This window comes from Pezoporus occidentalis, unplaced genomic scaffold, assembly GCF_034315485.1.
Source record: "Pezoporus occidentalis ecotype Australia unplaced genomic scaffold, CSIRO_AGI_Poc_V1 ctg91, whole genome shotgun sequence".
Lineage (NCBI taxonomy): Eukaryota > Metazoa > Chordata > Aves > Psittaciformes > Psittacidae > Pezoporus > Pezoporus occidentalis.
The window spans coordinates 2,554,811-2,578,118 of record NW_026916273.1 but is presented as its reverse complement, the minus strand read 5'-3'; the positions used below and the strand labels follow the sequence as shown (position 1 = coordinate 2,578,118).

General features: G+C 44.3%; 1 protein-coding gene across 3 annotated transcripts in view; it reads left to right on the top strand.

Moving 5' to 3' along the window:
* The window catches only part of HTR4 (5-hydroxytryptamine receptor 4), a 133,104-nt gene that overhangs the window by 38,342 nt on the left and 71,454 nt on the right, over positions 1-23,308 (top strand). For all 3 annotated transcript variants that reach the window (XM_062605351.1, XM_062605350.1, XM_062605352.1), the window contains exons 3-4: positions 21,989-22,114; positions 23,076-23,276. In XM_062605351.1, coding sequence (XP_062461335.1) covers positions 21,989-22,114; positions 23,076-23,276 — 327 coding nt within the window. The remainder of the gene's footprint in view (positions 1-21,988; positions 22,115-23,075; positions 23,277-23,308) is intronic.

The window sequence follows — 23,308 nt, the reverse complement described above, 5'->3', positions numbered from 1 at the left end:
GGTTGCTGCTTAATGCACACTTAGCAGGTTGCATTTATAACCTGGTGATCAATGCTGAGAGGTAATGTGTTTTCCTTAATGAAATTCATCTTGCCTTTTTAATACCAAGTGTAGTTAAATGTGTAGGCTACTGCTGTTTTTCTGTAAAGGGAATTAAGGTGCTGATACCAAGCAATTTTCCCTACAATATTTTCCTGCCTGTAAAGACACTAGGAAAAAAATCTTCCATTTCTCACTGTGGTAAAAAAAATTCCCCACTATACGTTTCACCATTTATAGAAGGAAAAAGTCAGTTCATAAACACCAAGGAACACAAAGAAACTGGCTCAGCGAGTGCCTGAACCACAAGTGCCTGGGCACAGGGAGGCTGTACTGGAAGGGAAGTGTGACATTATATTTATCTTATCCTTTTTTCAGTACTGTGTCATTTGCCACACGTGGAGACAGACATTGAGTAGGTCTGACTAAGCATGGGTGTTTTGAAGTGATCTGTTGGAGTTTTGTCATTCACTGTTTGTAGGAACCAACAGATCATTCTGTTTCTTCTTATTTTTTAATTTAATTTTAATTAAAACTTTCATTTCAAATTGTTTTTTATTTGGACCCAATTTCAATATAATTAATATTAATAACATAATATAATTATATTATATATGATATTTATAATTATTTAGGTTTATAATTATACATTATAATAATATAATATAATAGGGTCCAAAACCCACCCAAGCCAAAACCCAAACCCAAATAAAGCTGATTCCTATCAGAGTTAGTCTTTCTGTTCTGATACTTTCCTATACGTGATGTCACCTGAACTCAATGAGAAGCGCTCGGGAGGAAAGGGTTTGGGAGCTCCAGGAGTGCATGGACAGAGCTGCAGGGGGGTTTCCTTTGGGAAAATGCCAGTTGCACAAGCCTGTAGAAAGGTATTTTGGAGAGGGTTCCCTCGAGAGACTCTTCTCCCCTGGAAACTGGTTAGCGTGGCCTGACCCTGACAGGGCAGCAGAAGGACCTGTGAGGGGGAAAACCTTGTTTGGTGAGTTATTTCATCTGCCTTCCCATTTAGATGTTAAAAGAGGCACCGCAAGGCATTCCTGGGAATCAGATGATGGAAAACCCATGGGAATTTGAAAGCACTTGTGAATCACTATTGGGTCACTGTTCCGGAGCTGTTTGATCACACACTGTGGTCAGATCTCACTTTGTTATACATCAGGAATGATTTCTATGCTTTTGTTCCTAGGGCTTTTCCTGAGCTGAACTAAGGCAGTCCTTCATTCTGTGTGATTGGTTGCATAAGCTGACTTTGTGGTAGGCACATGGTTTTATTTTGACTCCACGCTTTCCAAACAAGAATTTTGGGGTTTGAGAGCTTTGCTATCAGCCACCAGTAAGTAGCCGATGTTTCTCCTTTAGCTGCCCTAATTCCAGCTTTTTTTGCTGAGATGTGAAAAACTAAATGTTTTCTGTCAAAGCAAGGACCTTCCATGTGCTGTTTTCCAGAGCTGTATGTGGTAAGCCTGAGAGGTGGGAGCGCTGGGGTTCTGCCTCCCCATCCCTATGGGGCTCAGGGATGCTGCAGTGGGAAGGCTGCATGAGAAGGGCAGCAAAGCTTGGGGAAATGGGAGATGTTTTGACAACATGATGACAACAGCAGGCTGTGAGGAGAGTGGGGACAGGTTGACTTTGTTTAGAGCTGAGCCTTGTGGAACAGCAGCATTTGGAGCAGCAAGTTCCACAGTTGTCCTGCTCCAGCCATCTGAGATGGCCATGGCCACAGAGCTCCTGCCCTTGACAGGTTTTGATGAGGTGCTCCAGAGGATGACAAGTGATGAGTGGCTTTACATCTCTGTAGCTACCTGAAGCACTGCAGGCAGCTTCATCTGTGCAAATGTTTTATTTCTGTGGAAAGAATTGGTTATGAATTTTGCAAAGGCTGCAGCGTGAGGTTGGAGACACATTCCTGGAAACTTTAGACAGTCTGCTTTGGAGCTTGTATTTGTCATAGCCAAGGGGGGTGGCAGACCTCATTTTCTTTAATTCTAGAGTAGAATAGAAAAATAAATGGCATTACATGTATTTGATCTATATTTTATAGAATTTTTAATTTTGTGTGACTTGGTGATCGTTATTGGACACATTTATTATAGGCAGTAGGCTAATGAGATACTGTCAAGTGGTTTGGAATGAAAACTCTGACACTGGAATTGGTTAGAGTATGGGGGTGGTGGTGGAAGCTATTCTCTTTATTCTCTTCGTTTCCAACACCTTTATAAAGCTATTAGCTGGGCACACTACAAACGAGTTCAGCAGTCCTTCCCCCTGACCAGTTGTAGCACAGTAGGCACATGGTGGGGCTGTTTGCTGCTGATGCCCTCAACCAAAGGGCAGGAGCTCCTGCAAATTCCTTCACTCTTACCCTCACTGGCACAAGCCCCTTCCTCCATCTGAAGGTTGTGATGTAGCACTTGCAATCTTCTCTTTGGAGCCAGAGCTGGCACAAGGGTTTTAGCAAGCAGGCTGCTGCCCTGCCTGCTCATGACAAGGTGTTTCTTGTAAATCTGTACAAACCTTCAAAACATGTTTGCATTTCTCTTTTTCAGTTTTTCTGTTGTTTTTTTTTGGTGCATTAAGACAATTTCACTTTCATACAAACAGAAGGATTTTGACAGCCTTAGAGAAAGTGGAAAAAGGTTGACTCTCTTTGAGCACAAAAGGAAAATATAGAGATGGTTCAGCTACAGTTTGTTCCACTGCACCTACACTTGCATTTCAGTGCAGAACAGCAGTAAGGTGAATCTCCCAGTCATCCCCACACATGGTCCATCAGTTCAGATCACATAACCCTTGGCAAGGAGACTTGAAAACTGCGTTCCTCTTGGAAGACACTAAACCAGCAGCTCTGCACCACACACTCTGCAGTCCACAATGAGAACTAAAGTTTTTGAAGCATGGGCTCAGACTGTGCAGCTTCCTCATTCAGGCATCGTGGGGACAATCAGGCAGGAGACTGGGCTAAATCCAAACTTCCAAATACCCCCTATGTCCTGCACAGAGTGGAGGTGTAGGGGCCACAGTACCAACTGCTTTGATTTGTTCCGTTGTGCCAAACGACCAGAGAAAATAGACATAGTTTCTGTGTACAGAAGTTACCTGGCAGTCCATGGACTCATTTCTCTGTGTACAAACCAGGCAGGTGGCTCTTGCAGAGTGTGGACAGGTACATAACAACTCTGCCCTTGAAAACTGAGAGGATTTCTGTGTACCAAGAAGGGCACCTGCAGACCTTGCTGAGCAATCCAAAAGGGATGGACTCTGCTTCTTTTGGGCCCTTGCCAATGTAGACAGCAAACGTGCCATTCATGGGGAGTGAGCAATGGCCTCACTAAAGACTATTAAAGTCTTCACAGACCTTTGGTAAGACTGTTATATCAGTATGGAGCATTGACTGTAACCAGGAATAATGTAAAGCTTCCCATTGGCATTCCAGCCTCCTTTTATCACATAGCAGATCAGACTCTTCTACATCACTGCGAGCACAGGTGACTTGAAAGCACACTAGTTCTGAATGGTGTGGTTTGCCATTCGTGTGTGTTTTCCCTTCTTTGAGCTCCAGCACTCCTTCTTCATTCATTCAACCCACTGCTATGGGTGCTGCACGTCAAGCCCAGCATTTCCAGCTCCTGGTCTGCCTCAGAGATGCTCTGCTGGCACATTCTGAAAACCATTGACCCAAACTTTTGCAAGAGCTTTGGCACAGAAATGCTCCGGTGTCATTTACGGCAGTGCAACAGGTTGGGAAGTTGCAGTTATTAACGAGAGGCAGTTTGAACATTTCTCAAACTGCAAACTGATTTTCATGCTCTGGCTGATGTTTCCGTTGGGCAAGCACCCTGCTATTGCATGCTAAATATCGACTGCAAAGTTGTGCTTCAGGCAGCTTTTAAAATGCATTTCTGTTAACATTTTAACCCCAAAGGCCGTGCTCTGGGCTTTGAGAACTGGACTGTTTTCCACTTTCTCACACAAACTCTTTGTGTAAGTCTGTGGACAAATCTTCAAGACTGACTGATTCTCCCCACTGTGACAAATGGAGTTCCATATGAGCTCCAGCACAAGCAGCTCTTAAAGCCCTTAGCTGGGAGAGGAGAAGCAGAAGAGCAGCTGCCTGGTGTTTATAGCCAGGACCGGGCAAGGAGAGCTGTGCTTGTCCTGGCTGGAGCCATTCTCAAACTCTTGGGCAACAAGGAGAAACCTCTCCTATTTGAATGGGTACTCCTGAGTGTGGGCAGAGCTGTTGTGTGTACTTCACACTGTATGAAGGCTTGCTGCTTCCTCGGGTGTTGGGGAGAGGCTGTTATGCTCTTGAGAACTAAGCTTTTGAAAAAAATCATGAGAAGGTTCAGTGCAAGTAAATAGCTTTTATATAAGGCTTTTTATTGTAGCTGTTGGTGGAGGCAGACTCCCTTTGCTAAATCAACTGTGGAGAAACAATGCATTATTTGAATTTGTCACAACAGTAATTGCTTTTTATTTTTAAGCTGAGCCCCCAAACCAGCAGAATTTTAGATTGATGTTAATTGCTTCCAAACTTGGCTTTATCAGCTTTAGTTTTCTCTGTTTGCTGCTGAAGGTGTTTTTGTGCCTTGAACTACTCTGGAAAACACAGAGCCCTCCAGCAGTACTGCGTGGGGTTCATTAATCTTGTCTTGACTTTGAGAAATGAGAAGCAAGGTGGAGGAACAAGGAATAAGATCAGTTGAATTAGTTGTGTTTGTTTGGAAGCAAAAATATTCCATTATTTAACCTAGCTGCTGTTCCCAAAGTCCTCATACAGAGGCATAGTAAACATTATTTCTGACAACAGACCTTCTCAATTATATGCCCTCTTGAATCAAGTTGTATATTGAGTGAGTCCCCAGTCCAGAGCCCTGCCTGTTGGCCCAAGAGGTTCCTTTCTCCATGGACATCAAGAAGTGGTGCTGTTGATGGCTGACTCTAAGATGGGTTTGTTACCTAAAGCTGGTACACTGGCAGGATGGCTGGCTGCAGAAAGAGGCAGAGGTCTTGGGTATATTCTTCCTACCCACACCTGGGGAAAACAGGAGCAATAGTCAGCAATGGGAGAGAGAGGGAGCAAAAGAGCTATATCCCTGAAATCCTGGAAGAAGCTAAGGGATGTCCTAGGAGAGGAGTTGGAGTGTGTGCTGCTCCCCACTTCCTTAAGACATTGGCAGCCAGCAATAAGGACTGAGGGGGGTGAGAACTGAGCTGTGAGGCAGGACAGGCAGAAAACTGGGCTAAAAGCAGTGGTGGCTATTTGGGCGAGGAGGAGGCTGTGCTGAGCGGTTAGAACAAAATAAGTGTCTGGTTTAATGGACCAAAGTGTATAAGATGGAAGGATTTCATGAAAGAGCTTGTGTGCTCTGACTGCCCTGCCAGGGGTGTTCATGGAAAGCAAATAACTTAAGATTCCTGCAGCAGGTTGCAATGTAAGTGTTTATTCTCATGTATACACAAACTCTTTACAAAACCTCCCCAGCTTCTACACTTTGCGTCATTAAATCATTGTTTATCTCAACTTCTTTGATCACATTTCTGTTAGGTGAAAAATACCATGCTAAAACATCATTTAACAGGACAAAATCAGCCTACAATGCTCTTCTTTTCCTAGTCCCCTTTCTAAGGGAAGATCAGCTCTAGTCCTCCTGTAATACCTGCAGCATCCATCCAGAGAGGTATTTGCTCATGCATTTCTGTGGAGACAGAGATACTGATTGAGAGGATTTTCTACAGAGTCCTATCTCCTCTGCCTGCATCCCCCAGGCAAGAATGGTGCAATGATCAGAGGAGCACGTAGATGAGGGCTCTGTGTTTTCATCCCTAGGTATACAAGTGGTATGATGTCCAGTTCTGCTTGCTGAGCTGATGTGGATGGGCGCATCTACTTCCAAGGGTAATGGCAGGCAGAACACACAGTGCCAGAAAAGAGTGCAGTAAAACCCTACAGATCCCTTATGAGGCAAAACTTAACAGTATTGATTTATATCAGCTGTAGATATGACCATGTATAAGCTGTGCTATTGAGCAAAATGACCCATTTTATAAGCAGCCATTTGAAAGGCGGCTGGTTGCTGGGTTTGTTTGGAATCACAGAATAGTTAGGGTTGGAAAGGACCTTAAGATCATCCGGTTCCAAACCCCCTGCCATGGGCAGGGATACCTCACACTAAACCATGTCACCCAAGGCTCTGTCCAGCCTGGCCTTGAACACCACCAGGGATGGAGCATTCACAACCTCCCTGAGCAACCCATTCCAGTGCCCCACCACCCTTACAGTAAAGAATTTCTTCCTTATATCCAATCTAAACTTCCCCTGTTTAAGTTTTAACCCGTTACCCCTTGTCCTATCACTATAGTCCCTAATTAAGAGTCCCTCCCCAGCATCCTTATAGGCCCCCTTCAGATACTGCAAGTTTAGCCTCTGTAAGTCCCACAGGGGCAAGTAGGGAATAGTCCATGAGCTGAGAGCCCTAAAACATGGGGCATTTCTGAATGTGCAGCCATAGACTTTGCAGTGTTTCCTGTATGCTGACAACGGGTGCAAGAAGAGGGGTGAAGCAGGAGGGCGCAGGGAAGGAAGGCACGGTGTAAGGGCTCACTTTTGTATTCTGTGCTGAATGCTCTCTACAGCCCAGGCACCACTCAGCAGGAGGAGTAGCTGTTACCAGCCTGGGTGCTTCTCATATTGTTCAACTTTTTTCTCAGTTTCTAGGGAAACACTTTATAGCACTATATTTATCGGAACATCTTTCCAAACACCTCCGCCAACACTTAATTAATGGAATTTTTAAGCCTGGCTCCAGCTTCTGCAAATTAATAGTGTGCTCCTTTACGGCAGCTGTGGAGCAAGCGGGACATATATACTCTCTGAAATAAGTTAGAGTGTGCAGAGGGGCAGCTCCACCATTTGTCTCTGTGTGCTAAGCCTCCCCAGGGAGGTAAGGCTGTCATGCAGCCTGCAGTGTTTCACTCTGCTTTTATTAGTGTGCCCTGAGGAGTCTGCAGAGATGAAAATGCCATTGTCAAAGAGTTAGGTCACAAAAATTAACTTTTTGGTGTATTTCAGCACATCCTTTCTTTAGCTACAGTGTCTCTACGCAGAGTGGCAGCTAGCGGAGATCTGAAAGAGGCTGTGGAAGGTTGTTAGAACAGTCCCAAAGCCTTAGGATATCCTGGGGCAAGAGCTAGCTCTAGGGCTTAGCAAAACTGGGCAGCAGATTGCCCAGAGCAAGAAAATGGGCTGTACCTTGTTGCTAGCTTTTCCCCACAACAGCTTCGTGGAAGGGTAGTGCTGGGCCCTGCAGCACCAGAGGCTTTCCAGGACACACTCCTTGACTTATCAGGGCTGACCCTCGACATTAGGCTGGCAAAATTCAATGTGTCTCCATGTTTGGGATTTCTTGAGCCAGCCATGCTCAGATGTGGCAAGTAAGGAAGCTGGGAGAGGATGTTAGGGTGTCTCTTAAGAGAGTTGTGCTGTAGAACTGGGGCTGTGTGAGAGACATGGGACACAGCTGTGTAAGGGTTAATAGGGCACCGTATTGACAGAGCCATGTTTCCTCATAGAACAGAGGTGATGGTGTCTCAGAACGAAAGGGTATCGGCTACAGTCAATCTAATCTAATCTAGTGGCTGGAAATCTAATGGCTTTTGCTCTCCTCTCATTGAGTTGAAATTCCCCGAGTTACTTTGGGAGAAGTACAGAAAGAGAGTCCTGAGGTCCTGGGTAGACATCTCTTCTGGGAATGCTGTCTTGGGTATAGGGCTGCAATGCTGAGAGTTCCGCTGAGCTGTTACCTACTGCAGATCCTGCTGTGATAGTGTGCAGCTGCAGAATGAGCCATTCACTGTTTGGGAAAGAGCGTTTCTACTACCTCAGATATGAAAGGTGTTGCAGCAAATCATTTTGTACTGTTTACTTGGCTGTTTCTAGGAGCTGCTATCAGGTAGTGTAAATGGCTGTTGATAGACTATTACCCTGGAGCACAGTGCATCTATGACACAGATAAGAAATGTGCTCCTTTTCTTAGTTCAGTCTTTCCACTATTTATTTTGGCCTTACTGTACTGTGACAATGAATCATCAGTGATGTGACTCCTTGGTCTGGCAACAGTCAGAGGTCTGAACCTCAGTCACTGGCTGAACTTACTTGCCCCATTGCCCCATCTGTTAACCAAGGACTTGCCAACCTGTGTCCTGTGTCTACCTCCTAAAGACAGAACACTAAGGAAAAGTATCTGTTGTCTGAACACAAGCTTTGCCATCTGGTGGACAGGAACCCTGTGGAGATGAAGCTTTCAGGGAGTCTTTGGGTGTTTCGGGTGAATCCATTGTAGGGCAGGTCATTAAAGAAAGGGTCAGAAAGAAAAACCCCAAGTTGAGGCATACTGAAAAATGTAGCAAAGCAATCGGTTCCTCCCCATCCCATGGGGAGACAAGGTGTCATTAGTACTGTGAACTGCTGGGATTACATTGCAAAGTGGCAATTTCAGTCCTTGCACTCGTATCCCTTCATACAACCCAAGCTACTAGAGGCCAAGCTACCTTTAAGCACCTGCATAGGAGGTGGAGAGATGAAGGGTCTGCCTTTTGCAGGTGACTTTTTATGGTTGATGAAGTTTCTACTCTGAAATATTGCAAGCTTAGTACAACCGTATCCAGTTCAAGTCCTTCCCAGGATATGGTGTGTGGACTACAGGGAGAATTTAATCTCACGCTTGACAGATGCCCTTCTATTTCTCACATCTGAGGAACAGTAAATTTGGAAACTTATATATATATGTGTGTATATATGTATATATATATATATCTGTCTATATCTCTATCTCCTTGCAGAGAAAAAGGCATTTGAAACAGAATATCAACACTGGAGAGGGCTACTGAGACAGATGCTGGGTTTCTGGCTCTCTGCTGGTATACCTGTGATAAATGGCCCAACAGCTGACCTTTCTATTGCACGTTGGCATTGCTATAAGCTCAGTGAGGAGTGAAGGAGAAAGAAAAGGGCCCTGTTTGCTTCTAAGGAAGGGTGGGTTGACCTATCTGTCTGTTGATGGGTCAGAGTGAAGGAGAGCGAATTGAGCAGGGCCTTTCCCTTCCTGCAACACATAAGCTTGCACCTACATGAGAGCAGAGGAAAGCTTACGGCTGTTTTGGGGTACCTGTCTTGTCAACTGCCTTAGGTTGGGCACTTGCAGTTCATCTCTAACTGTGGCTCTGTGTGTAGACACAGAGTATTGCCACCTAACAGCAGGCAGATTTTCCTTGCTTTTTCAATGACTCTAAAGCTTTCATGCACCCGGTATCTGCTTGTTTGTTTGCTAAGTGACTTTCACAGCCCAAGCGCCTCCCTACGGGAATATTGGATAGCTGTTCCAGCAGTGTACCAAATAGAGGTAAGAGCAGACTCCGCTGAACAAGAACATGTCTTTTAAAAGAAGTTGGTTCCAGATGTCAGATATGTATAAACACATTACTTCAGTTGGTCCCCTGCTCCTTAGCCTAATCTGGAAAATCACCCAAGCTCCCAGTTGGCTCCTAGAGCTCAGATTATTATTTTCCATCTCCATATCTCCAGAGTTCTATCTATTGGCATTTCAGTTCTGTTCAACTTTATCTTAAAGGTCAGGACCTGAAAATACAGTTTTTGTTTTCAAAGCCTTCTTCCCACAGTGAGATCATAGGCCTGTGGTGATGTGTCAGCTCATTGCTCACTGTCAGTAGACTAGTCTGGAGACTTAACCAGGGCTTGCTCTTTCATCCTGGGTTCAGCAGTAGCAGCCGTTTTTCTCCTTATTTGCTGGTGCAGTGCAGTGTTTTTGACTCTCAGCCTGGGAACAGTGCTGATAACACCAATGTTTTTAGTTGTAATGTTTACTCTGACCAAGGACTTTCTGAGTCTCATGCTCTGCCAGAGAGGAGGAGAAGCTGGGAGGAAGCAGAGACAGGACACCTGACCCAAACTGACCAAAGGGGTATTCCATACCACAGCACGTCATGCCCACTATATAAACTGGGGGCAGTTACCCGGAAGGGCTAGATCACTGCTTAGCTCGAGCAGGGTATCGGTTGGCAGGTGGTGAGCGATTGTATTCTCTTCCCTTGTTATTTCCCTTATCATTGTTATTATTGGTGGTAGCAGCAGTGGTTTGTGTTATACCTTAGTTACTGGACTGCTCTTATCTCAACCCAGGGGAATTACATTCTTTCAGTTCTCCTCCCCAGCCTGCTGGAAGCAAGGGAAGAAAGAAGGGGGGGGAAGTGATCGAGCTGCTGTGTGGTTCTGAGTTACCAGCTGGGCTTAAACCATGACACCTCATGAGCTTCCTGAGACCTATGAGGATTTATCTGGGAACACATAAGAAGACAGGCTGAGAAAGTTGGGTCTGTTCATCCTGGAGAAGAGCAGGCTGCATGGAGACCTCATGCAGCCTTCCAGTATCTGAAGGGGGCCTACAGGGATGCTGGGGAGGGACTCTTCATTAGGGACTGTAGTGACAGAACAAGGGGTAACGGGTTAAAACTTAAACAGGGGAAGTTTAGATTGGATATAGGGAGGAAGTTCTTTACTGTAAGGGTGGTGAGGAACTGGAATGGGTTGCCCAGGGAGGTTGTGAATGCTCCATCCCTGGTGGTGTTCAAGGCCAGGTTGGACAGAGCCTTGGGTGGCATGGTTTAGTGTGAGGTGTCCCTGCCCATGGCAGGGGGTTGGAACTGGATGTCCTTAAGGTCCTTTCCAACCCTAACTATTCTATGATTCTAACAGGTTATTGTCTACTTAATGGGAAGTGTAAGAGGAAAATAAATACATCTGACAAAGAAGATAAGCAGGAAGGACCTGATTCATTGATGTTAATTTAGTCAAGAAGTTCTCAGGACTGAGAACTGAGTGGTGAGGAAGCTGCCCAAGGGCTGTGACATATTTCTGAGCACACCCAGTTAGTTGCTTGGGTATTTGGAGGACATGAGCAAGTAAAGGATGTCACAGGAGTCCAGACAGATATTGAGTTACTCTGCAGAAAGGAGGCATGGGCTGCCAGAGAAGCTTCTTTGAGGCTTGTTCATCAAGATAAACCTCCTCGTTGCTGGTAGACATCCCTGGAAGATTAATAGATTGCCTTTCTTCTTTTGGAATTAAACTGCTTTTGTGGATTTTGGGCCATGCTACAGTGGAAGAATACATATTTTTTTCCTCCATTCCCTAGCAGCTTTGGTCCCATTACTGTCATTATTTGCAATTTCCATTTTTATGGGCCATAATGGGGATGTGATTTTCGGGCTGAGCTGGCAGCTACAGTGAAACATGGAGGTTTTATTTCTTGCAATTCAGCTACTGTTCAGTGTGCTTTCCTGAGCCCAGCAGATCTGGGACTAGTCCAGTGCAGGCACCTAGTGGTTTTGTATTGCTTATGTGTTCTCCTGTAAACCACGCTCTAAGCCCTTGTGGATGCTGTATCTTTGCAGCAACGTGGGGACCTATTTAGAATTAGTCTTAGGTGAGCACTGTAAGACAGAAGATTTCACTGGAGGTCAGAGCTGTAAACTGATTCAGCTGACAGTGTCCCTCACCTGAAATACCTGTTGAAGCTTGAATGAGCAGAAAATGAACCGCAAACCAAAGTAACTTTCTGCGCGCATCCTCAGTTAAAATGCACTTCAGCAGCTTTCCAGAAATGTCACTAATTAAAGTTTTCAGTGCTTTGTGACTGGCAGATCTACTGTTTCCAACACCCTTGCAGACCCCTAAGCAGAGAATTTAAGCCCAATGGGAACACGCTTCCCTGCTTGAGCAGCCTGGCTGCTCAGCACTGCCAGCAACCTGCTGACCCGGGGTTGGAAACTGGTTTCCCTGCTATGAGGTGGAACAAATTACACACAAAAGCAAATGCCTGTTGCAGTCTGTTTGCTCTTTTTGAGCCTTGTGTCTCTATGCTTGGTTGGTCCCTTCTCTGACACTTGAAAAGAACACTGGGTTTGCAGTGTCATTTTATAGGCGTATCTAAGATGCTGGATGCAGGCAGCTTACCTTTTTCTTCTTCACTTGTCTCAAAACTTTACTAATAGGGCCACATGGCACAGCTGACATGCCCAGCCTTTCTTCCTCCATAAGCTTTTAAACCCTTAAACTGATCCTGTATTTCAGCTCTATTTTATCAAATTTCAGGCCTTTGCTTGTTTCCAAGTATAGGGCAATAGGTTTTATTTCCAGTAGGGTATGCCCTGCTTTCCCCTTGAATTCTTCTTCTTCTCCCTTCAGAATTCTTGGACCAGTTTCCTCAGTCAGTGGCAGTGAAGATTATAGACCCGTGGTACCCAGCATATTAGGGTGTAATCTATTTGCAAGTGGTCAGTTATCGAACTGAAAAAGGCTTAAAATCAGTCTGCACTATTTTAGCTGGTAGAGGTAACAGCTTACTCCCAGTTGTGGGTCAAACCAACCTGTGAGTGCAAAGTCCATACCTGATGCCACCAAGAAACCTCGAGGTCTTTTCACTCCTTTGTGGGGAAGAAAGTCTCTTCTCTTCACATTGTTCTCTTCTGTAACAGCTTCCCTAGGAATCTTTGTCAAGGGCTTCTGCAGGTGAGCATGGTGAGACATTCCTCCTGGAAGCTCTTGCACTCGTTAGCCAAAGGAAATCACAACTGAACAAACACTTCCAGAGCTTCTTAGGCTGGCTTCAGAGAAATGTAGGGACTTCTGGGTGGGATCTGGGTTGCATCCGAGTGGAATGCTTGCACTTACTGCCTACAAAGTAGTTCCAACTGCTTGATTTTCCTCTATCCTGCTGCTTGCCCAGGTTGACATCTTCACTTGTTTATTTGAAGTGAGAAATGTGATGAGGCTTTTGTGGAGAGTATCCAGAACATGCACTTAGCTGGGGATATAGAAGGAGGTTTACATAAAACAAGAAATCTGAGTGCTCTGTTCTTGAATCAAGGACTTTCCATGTCCTTGCTTATAAAGGAGCCCAAATAAAACAGTGGTCTGGAGCCCAAATAAAACAGTGAAGTTCATACAAAATGAGCTGGTGAACAAGTGAAAGGTTTCTGGCTGACACCTCTGGAATTAGCTTTGCCAAACTCTCATCTTTATGGTAAAGCTCAAATTAAGGTAGCAGAGTTGGAAATGCATGACCTCTCAAAGATGACTTCTGTCAAGCTTGACCAATGTGTTTTATGTCGGGGTACAGGGAACTGGTTGGGCAGTTCAGAAATCAGGGCATTGGAGAACGGACTAAGGAGGCACATCTTTCCCTGGGGACACAAGGCAATCACCCCATCAACCACTGCAAGGGGCACACACCTTGGGAGCCAAACAGATGAACTCTACCAACAGTCTTCAAAAAGGAAGTGAAAGTGCCTCCTGCCATTGTTTTTTTAATGAATGAGCTGGGAACTGGTTTCATGTGGCTCAGAGCCACACAGGGTGTCTGTGGGGTGTCTCAAATGAAATGTGTTCCAGAAATCAATGTATTATCTTGTCTGTGCCAAGTCTTCCATTAGCAGGGGTAACAACAAGAAACTCTTTCATTCCTCTAGGTCCTTGAAACTGGGAAACTATCCAGGAAATATTAGAAGTTAGACAGCCAATAGCTGTATTTGTCTTTTATTGTCCCAAGCAGTGGGAAAAGTACACATCCTGGATATTTTAATATACAGCCTGATGCCAGGACTCTTCACCAGTTTTGACTAAATGCCTCTCATTTAACAATATTTCCCTGGCTGTAAATACTGCTTGCAAAAGCAGAGCAAAGCCTTCATGCTTTTTGATTTGAAAGACTTGCAACTTCCAGGCTTTTGGAAAAGATGGGAACAGAGATTTTTCCCTGGTTTTAAAATGAGAACTCAGTAAAAGAATGCCCATAAAGACTAAGACCTTCTATTGGGGTGTTTTCATAGAGTTATCTTTGGGGAAACAAAGGTTTGGGCATAGGGCAGGGCTAACTTGGTTTTTCTTGATGGGAAAACCTGTAAGACAGGGAAACAAATGCTTTTAGCCCAGGAGCAGCAGCTCACCCTTAAAGAGAAGTGGGCTCTGCTTGATCAGTCTCAGTTTTGCACATAGTTATTGCAGGAGGCACCACACAGGTTTCTGTGAGAAATCTGGGCACTCAGAGTATGTTTAGCATGATTTTTCCAGCTTATGCCTATCACAGAAGAGGTTATGTCACAGGTCTGCATCACTACTCTCTGTTTCTAAACTACTGAGATAAAGCTTGAGATAGTGATACATGTATGTGTAATGGTGACATTGCTCATGTCTCTGTAAAGTAAAATTCTTCTGTACAATAACTGAATTACAAAAAATCCTGTTTGAAAGTACATACTAGATTCTGTTTTCAACATTTATAGCATACAGAAGTGAAATGAATGACAATTAATGGGAATGCTGCTGGGAACTAAGACGCTTCATTAAATCAGATCCCCTGAGTATATAGCTATGCTGTGTTTGTCATTTGAACATAGAGCCTGCTCTGTTTAAGGCTTCTATATGACATGAGATAGACAAGAGCCACTTACCTGGAAAATAGACGGTAATCACATTATTAATATAGAATATATACCAAAAGTCAGGTTTATTTTTGTGCTTCTTTCATCATCTTCTGTTCTTCATTGAACTGACTTGTAGTTTGGAAGATGCAATAGGCTTAATTCTGAGGAGCAATTCTAATTGGGAACTGATCAAGGCATTTCTGATTAAAGGCATCTTCGATCTTTGGTTTTATTCAGCGTTTACAAAGGAAAAATGATTGTTACAACATCTCTGCTACGCTTTGTAGAGTGCCTAAATTCCTTCCTATGCCTAAACCAGAGATTTGATTTTTCATAATGCTGACCTCATTAAAATAAGTAGACCGTGCATATCCAAAAAGTATTGTTATGTTTGTGTGAACATGAAAGGGAAATATTCAGGAAGTGAGGGGTGTGTTGGGAGTAAAATGTAAAGACTTGAAAGTATATTAAAGGAACAAAACATAGTGCCAAGGTCCTGCAGCTCTGGGTAGATTGTGATTTGTCATTGCACAGGGCTTTGCACAAGAGCTCTACTGCAGTAGCTGTTAGTGGATCCCAAACAAAGTGATTGCAGCAGCTGCCCTTCCTCCATGTAAATACTGTCATCTGAATCTAATGCTAGTTTCATAGGCTAATTTTATCTTATATCTCAGGTGTCAGTCTAATGGTTTTCAAGGATTGTACTTAAATGCATCAGCCTCGCAGCGATATCCGTTCATATGTGGGTGTAAGTTATGTAACACTTGATCTGGGGAAGAACAGAGCCAGGTTTTGTCCTTTGTTGTATGGAAAGTAGAGACAGACGTGGCTGCTGGACTCCCACCTAACTTCCCTGCAAGGGGAGAGGTCCTGAGGCTCAGGCAGTTCCTTGGAGACTAGCTAGGTCTAGGTTTGTCTCCTACCTCTGTCACACATTACCCATGTAACCGTGCAAACTGCTGTGTGTCTCTCTCAGTCTCAGACCTTCACCTGTATGAAGATGATGATAAAGCATCTCATTGTTCAGGGTCATTCAGGGCCACATCCAGTTTCCATCTGGAAAAGGCAAGAACTTCTGCTGATGTAAGCCAAAGATATGGTATGGACCGTCAGAAAGCTGGCTTTTTTTTACTGGGTTTGGCTCTCAGAGCCCCTTATGCCTTGTCTGTCAGCCTGAATCTGAGCAGCCTCACAGCCCAGGGAGCATGCAGGGCTGGAACCATAGCTCATGCCTTGATGTCTCCCAGGGTCCCAAGGCTCCAGTGTGCACCCACTCCTGAATGGGAGAGTGCTCCTGGCATGTACTGATTGACTGCACAGCCCCCACACAGCAATTTTTACAACATTTAAATAGCCTGTCTTTTTTCTTCATCTTGACAATTGATTTTAATCAGTATTATCACCTGCTTAAAACAATTCTCCAAGCATGGCAGCATTCAGCCTCCAGGAGATATGTAGGAGCGGAGGTGTGGGATCAGTGATGTTATCAATAGTTTTGTTTCAAACCATTATAAAAGGAGAAAGCCTCATCCCTTCCCACCCACCCCACCGCCGCAATTTATTTGGTTAAAAAAGAAAGCACTCAAGCTAACCATATGACTGAGTTATTTTGATATGTGGAATGCTGTTTATTTCTGGCTTGTCAATACTTAAATTAATTTCAATCTGTTTCTAAAACAGAAGTGAAGTACATAATTGATTTGAATCTGTTAGAAGTTGTCCTGCCATCTGCACAGTCTGAAGTGAAGCGGCACAGGCAATGTAGCATTTGAAGTCACTAAAAGAAATTACATGCTTCTGGATTAATGCTGACTTATGATTAATATTTTTAGGTGGCAGTACAAAAGAATACGATAACAATTGGAAAGCCATAAATCAAATAATATCTTCCCTATTGTCATGTTTCTATACTGAGACATGCATTATTAGGTTTACCCATAAAATAGCATATCCTGATTTTGAAGTGTTTAACACAGCCTCTGATTTTATGCCTAGGAATAATCAAGGGAGTAGAAAAGAGGAGAGGGAAATGACAGCTTATCTGTGGTTGAAGACCACATGATGTCAGATGGACTTACAGATGTCAGCTGGGGTTACAGAGAGAAAAGCCATGGCTTAGTTGAAAACAACGCAGACCAACTCTTCCATGTATTCCCCATGCACTGAGGCCACTGTTAAATCAGGAAAGCTCTTTCACATGCTCCCACTGCTCCACGTTTTTAATCTCCTTCAGTGAGGATCACACACATCCCTTGTTATGAAGTGCTTACTATGGTCCCTGGGTACCTCCAGAAGATGCTCCTCCAGGTTACCTGTGCAGGCAGAGCTATTCCTCTCCAGTTTGGAAATGGGCTATCCAGCCTCCTTTGTATCAGCTGTGCTTCTCTGCCCCCAAAAGACAAGTCTTATTTGTTCAACCCTCACTCTTTTCCATCTTGCACTCCCGCAGGAGTGTCTGTGCATTACTCAAGGTGCACTGAGCCGTGTATTGGAGAGGTTTTTTCCTGTGGCAGTGCAGGGAGGTCAGGGTGTGATGTGTAACAAAAACCAGAGGAGCAATGTGCGTGGTCTTACCAACATGACTGATGTGTGTGGTTTAATTGCTGCATAAAATATACAGAAGCACTTGAGGTCATTTAGAAAAGTTGTGGTGTTTACAGGAAAGTAGAAACTGAGCTTAAAAAAATAATTACAATTTTTTTACTCACTTTAATGACTATACAGAAGAGCCTTTTAAATACATCCATGCATGGGTTTTAAGCATTCATTCCACATCGGTATTTCACCTTTTTCCTTAAGTGATTTCTATATTCCTACTAACCAACAATCATTTTGTCTGAATCTCATTTCCTCATAATAGCAAACCCATCAATCTCTGCTTTATTAAACAGGGAAGCATGCTTGGGAGCCAGAGTGCTCAGATTTGATAAAAGATGTTATGCAAACCATTGATTTTAATTTACAGCAATATCCACTTCTTTCATTATTAACAGCTTTGAATTACTGTGACTGAATAATTAACAAATATTCCTACTTCGTGATAGATTACTTAAAAGGCAGATGTATAGAAGCATAGCCCAGATGAACATCCTTCCTGCACCCCCAGTGATGCATATGCCTCTTTAATGTTCCCCAGGGGAGCAATGCAACATGGCATGAGAGAAATACTCTTTGGAGAAATCCCCCAAACACTTCCAAAACTATTATCACAGCAAATGCTTCATCGACAAGCGTGCCAGTGTGTGTTCCTGACCTGCTGGCCTCTGTTCAGAGCCCTGGCTGTGGCCAGCCAAGTCAAATGATGCAGAACAGGATGCCTGTGCTTTCAGGGCAGGGGTGCCTGTGTACACTGGCTGAAGCTGAATCACCCCTCAGTCTTTGAGCAGGGCAGCATCTGGTGACATGTGGCTCCGTGCCAACCCCCTCCCAAGGCACTGCATGGTTGAGTGAGAAGCCCCATCCACAGCTCACCACCCTGGCAAGGTTTGGGGATGAAGGAGGTGTCGCTCCCCCTCTGTACACACTGCAGAGTGTGGCTGCAAGGTGCTCAAATAAAGCAGTGATGGGAATTGTTTAGGGACAGCAGAAGGATGGGCAAAGCTAGATAAGACAAACCATAAATCTAATTCAGCCTGGCTCTGTATAAACTAAACCATCATCGTCCTCTTTACCCCTGTGCCAGCATGTGTGTGTGCCTGTGCTCACCCAGGACAAGGAACATCTCTTGTACGGCACTGTTCAGTGTGGTTTGACATTTTGTTTCACAGGTGATGCCACAAAGCAATGTTAGCCTATTGTGAAGGCTTATTTAGACAGGTACAATTACAGCTTGGCAGTCAAGGTGTCTTTGATCCCAGCATCCTCATTGTTCCTGAGGTTTTTCATCCCACCTGGTACTCAGCTAGAAGGCCTGCGGCTGAGACCTCCCTTTGAAGTTCTATTCCATTGCACTTTAATTTTCATGGTGTCTTCTGCTACTGAATGTTATTAATGAAGGCTCCAGCATCGGGTTGTGCTCAAAATACTGATGCTTGGCAGGTGTCTGACCTTCCCCAGCTGTGCAGCAGTGACCTGCAGGAGTCGGGCAAGCAGTGGGCACAGAGCCATGTGTGCACCTCTGGCAGAGGAGCATCACCCTGTGCATCTGTTGTGCATGGTGCCCATAGGGAAGGACCCGCTCCTGGCCACTCATCCTTTTCTGAAGGACTTGTCTGCAGTGCGGGTTCAGGTGTCAGCAACTCCCACCTTCCTGCCTTCCACAGTCTCCAGTGCAGGATTTGCTTCTGAGGAAAATAAGGTCTTGCAGATCAGCTGTATGTGGGGATGGCTGGGAGAGAGGGACAATGATTTCTAGCAGGGGAAGAAGGGACACCTATTCTAGGAGCAGCCCTGTGGTCAGTTCTTTAGGATGTCTTCGAATTTCAGTGTTAGAATAAGGAATTAGATGCCAGTTACTTTTAATTTTGAGGAAAGAATCTCTGTGTGGAATTTGGGGTGCTCGCTGGTGATTAAGAAACAGAGAAACTGGTTCTATTTGCTTGGTTTTGCGTTTAGCATGTTAGTATGAGACCAAGAAGGAAAGCTGCCCAGAGATAGTGTTCACCATGTACTGAGAGCTCAAAAGACAGACCAAAGAGAAGAAGGCCAAAGAATCCTCCACAAGTTGTTAAACACAAACCCACTGTGGTGCAGACCTCTGCGGCATGAGAGAGCATGCAAAGGTGGTACTCCTATATGTGTGTAGGTATTTCGTTTCCCACAGGCCACTGTCAGAATGATGGATTATGCAGTTCCTTTTGATCAATAGGAATTTTATTCTGTCAGATGGGAATAAGTGTGACTTGGGCCAGTGTAGGCAAATTGCAGGCAGCAGTTGCAGTGTAATTGCAAGAACTACAGGCACAAAATCCACTTGTTGAAAGAGTTGTCCAAGAACTAATGAGCCAAGGTATCATGAAACAGCGCTCTCCAGTAAAAACTGGGAAAGACACATTTAGTTCAGGCAGAGCCTCGTCAACATTTCTGCATACACTGAAGTATTTGCCTGGAGCTGCCAGCTTCTTGGAGCATTAATTGCCCTCACTGAAGTTGTGCCAAGTTCAGTAGACACCTTTTTCTAATGAAGTGCAAACTTTCAGATCCTAAATGAAAACACATCTTGCCTTTGCCTTTCTCCTATCTTAGCATCTGTAATTGGCTTGCACAAAAACAAGTGCTGGGTGAAAACCCGTGGCTATGTCTGACTGCTTCAGCATAACCCCAGAGACCTTCCTACCTTAAGCAGGACTATTTACTGACATTTGCACTGATAACCAGCAGGCAAAAGAAGCAGTCATGCCTTTACCTTTGGGTTTGGAACATTTATTCTGATACAGAAACCCACCTCCTTGCCTGATACCCTTCAGCCTTAGACACCCATTCCCCCTTGTCTGTACCTCTGCAGCCCACTTTCAGAAGGCCACGTGCCTGGCAGCACTAAGGGACATTTTGCCTTAAAACCTTGTAGAGTTGTGTCTACTGTATGTGACATTTATTAATCTTCTAGTTTTCAAACAGAAGATTATTGGAATTAAAAGCTACCTGTGCTTTCACAGGTGTGAAAGTACTTGGTGTATGGACATACATTTATGAAGCTAGGATATGCCAGTTGCCTTGAACCTCTTTCCTATTAGCCATATAATTGCACTTGGTTTTGAGCCTGCATGTGTCTGCCTAGTGCTATGGTTTTCTATGAAATTAGTGTGAGGCCAGGGCATCTCTTTTCCTGTTCTTTATTTGCTCATGAACACCCTCATCTGTCTCCCAGTGATGTATTGCCTTCTAAAACATTGAAAATCAAGAAATTCCTAAGGTATTGTTCATACTCAGCATGAAGAATTCAGCCTCAGCAGGCTGCGATCTGACCCACTGGTGCAGTAGGCAGTGGGCAAAAAAAGTTGCACTCAAAGTGGCGTTGCTTTTAGGGCAAAAAATTGAGACTATGATTAAGTGGATGTTCTACAGCGCAGACTCAGGGTGAAGGCAGTTCCTAGAAGCTTATTAACCGGTAGCAGAGGCAGGACTTCAGCAGTCTCTAATCTTTTTCAGCTTTGCCGAAACCAGGACAATTCAAAGGGATAAAGTGTAAAAGTCTGGGCTGTATTTAGTAAATAAGAAATGACCCTGGGGGAAGTCAAAGTAAATCAGAATAACAGTTCAATCTCTCAGTTACCTGCACGATCTCACAACATTAATCCTGGGTGCTGAATGCCAGCTCTGCCTGCTGTGAAGAAATTTCCCTGCTGAATTAGTGTCAAATGCTGTTCTTAATGCCAGTGTATGGACAAATACCCGTTCTCACCAGTGTAAAGTCATAGGGAAAGTTACACAAGATGGCAAAGGTTTAGAATCATAGAATCGTTAGGGTTGGAAAGGACCTTAAGATCATCTAGTTCCAACCCCCCTGTCGTGGGTAGGGACACCTTACGCTAAATCATAAGGATGCATTCTTTATCATCATTTAGGGTGCATTTTGTTCTGGATTCATATTTGGAAATACCTTTAAAAGAAAAGTGGCTCAGAATTTTGTTATAAAACCTATTTTATGAGGAATTGAACTCTATTTATTGTGTGCTGTGCGTTACCTCCCTGCTTTGCAGCCTTCAAAAAACCCAACTTTTTTGAGACATTTGACAAGATATTTGTAGAAATGCAAATTTAAAATAAGTCCAACATTGTGTTCTTGTGTTATCCTTCCTTGTTCTTTTCTTTCTTGTCATTAAATGAAAGAAATTACGGGCATCAGGGTAGAGGGATGTCAGGTTCCTTTTAAAACTTTATTTTCTTTTCCCTAATTGTGGAAAAAGAAAAACGAAAAAGAAAAAAAAAGCCAGACTGCCTTTTGTTCTGTGTTGCAGAGTGAAAGGAAGAGAGAACAAGGGAAAAGATTACATAGATTTCAAAATTGAAGGTGTAAAATGCTCATTTTGAGGAAAACCTTGAGAAGAATGGGAAAATGCAAGAAAACCAAAACACTTCTGCAGAGAAAATAACTTTATTTATCGAGGTGAAAAGAGAATGAAAATGTTTTCAACCAAGGCTCTGAACTGGAAGGGACTTTCAGAAATCAGGCACAGTTCACTGCAGCCCTCAGAAATGGGCTCCTTCACTGCACATGCTGGTGTACCCATCACTGGGAGAGCTGCGTGGCTGCGGGTGTCCTCTGCCTGTAGCCTTTCTGCTGATGAACACAAGCCTTGCAGCCTTCCCCATAAACACAAAATCTCTTTATTAATGGTCCTGGTGGGAAGGCTGCTTTGTTGTGTGGGGATGCTGCTCTCACACTCACAACAAGAAGTGCCCAAGCACCTTAGCACTGCCCACGCAACCCTCTCCCAGTGCCACTGCAGCTTCTCTTCTTTTCTCTTCTCTTCTATTTCTGTGTGCTCCCCAGTTCGAGTGAGGGCTTTGGCGTAGCGGAGAGGATTGTGCTGCTCACCTTCATCTCCGCCGTTATACTGATGGCCATCCTGGGGAACCTGCTGGTGATGGTGGCCGTGTGCCGGGACAGGCAGCTCAGGTGAGCCCACCCAACCAGGGGGAAATGCCCATCTAACAGGGCCCATGTCCACAGCTGAGGGCATAAACTGTCATGACAAGGGGTGTCTTTGTCCATACATTGCACAACTGCGATGTCAGACCCACACTGCCTCAGTGCCTCCTCATTCAGATTTACACTGGGGTGGTGGGATCGTTTTAGTATCCATACTCTACATTTTTAGCACTCTCAATGTAAAGAAACTGGGTAGAACAGTGAAAAACGGAGCTAATTCCTTGGAGAAGCATCTTGCCCTCTACCCCTCTTCCATCTCAGGTTTCCTAATGAGGCTATAAAAAAGCCATGCAGACCAAGGCCTGTGGCCATTGTGCTGCACTGCTGCAGCTTGGCAAAATGCTGCCAGTGATTTTGGAGGGTGGGGGAGTGTTTCCACAGGCACAACTCCTGTCTTGATGCTTTGCTGCTACCCTGGGAGTTGTCAGACCAACCTCAGGAGCAGAGTGAGATATTCAACAGCCTCTATTCATATTCTGCGTGGGTTTTTTAATGGATTTAATTCTATTTTATTGTTATGATTTAAAAAAGTACTCTTCAAGTTAAAATTACAGCTTCAGTCTAGATTCTTCTCCGTGCTTTCTGGAAGGATTTTCTCAATTTACAAGTTGAAATAAAGTTCCCCTTCTCCACCCCAAACTCTCCAATGCAAGCTGTGAGGCGGAGCCACATGCAGAGGCCTGCGAGCATCTATTTGCCTCTTCAGTGTGAGCAGAAAGATGTGTTTATGCAGGGAGCATGATGGATATTAAGCTATAAAACCCAGGAACAAGCCAGCAGTGACCATTAAAATGAGGACTACATTATGAAGAACCATTTAGTGTGATTAAGTGAATTAGACCCAAACAAGAGCTTAAATCTCTGTCCACATGTAAAGGATGCTACACTGAAACTATTCTATGCCCTAATTTTGTGATCTGTCTTGCAGGAAAATCAAGACCAATTATTTCATTGTTTCCCTTGCCTTTGCGGACCTGCTGGTGTCAGTGCTGGTGATGCCATTTGGAGCCATTGAGTTGGTTCAGGACAACTGGATCTATGGGGAAATGTTCTGCCTTGTCCGGACATCCCTCGATGTCCTGCTCACCACAGCATCAATCCTGCATCTCTGCTGTATTTCACTGGACAGGTATGAACAGTAGAGCGTAAAGAGTAATTACA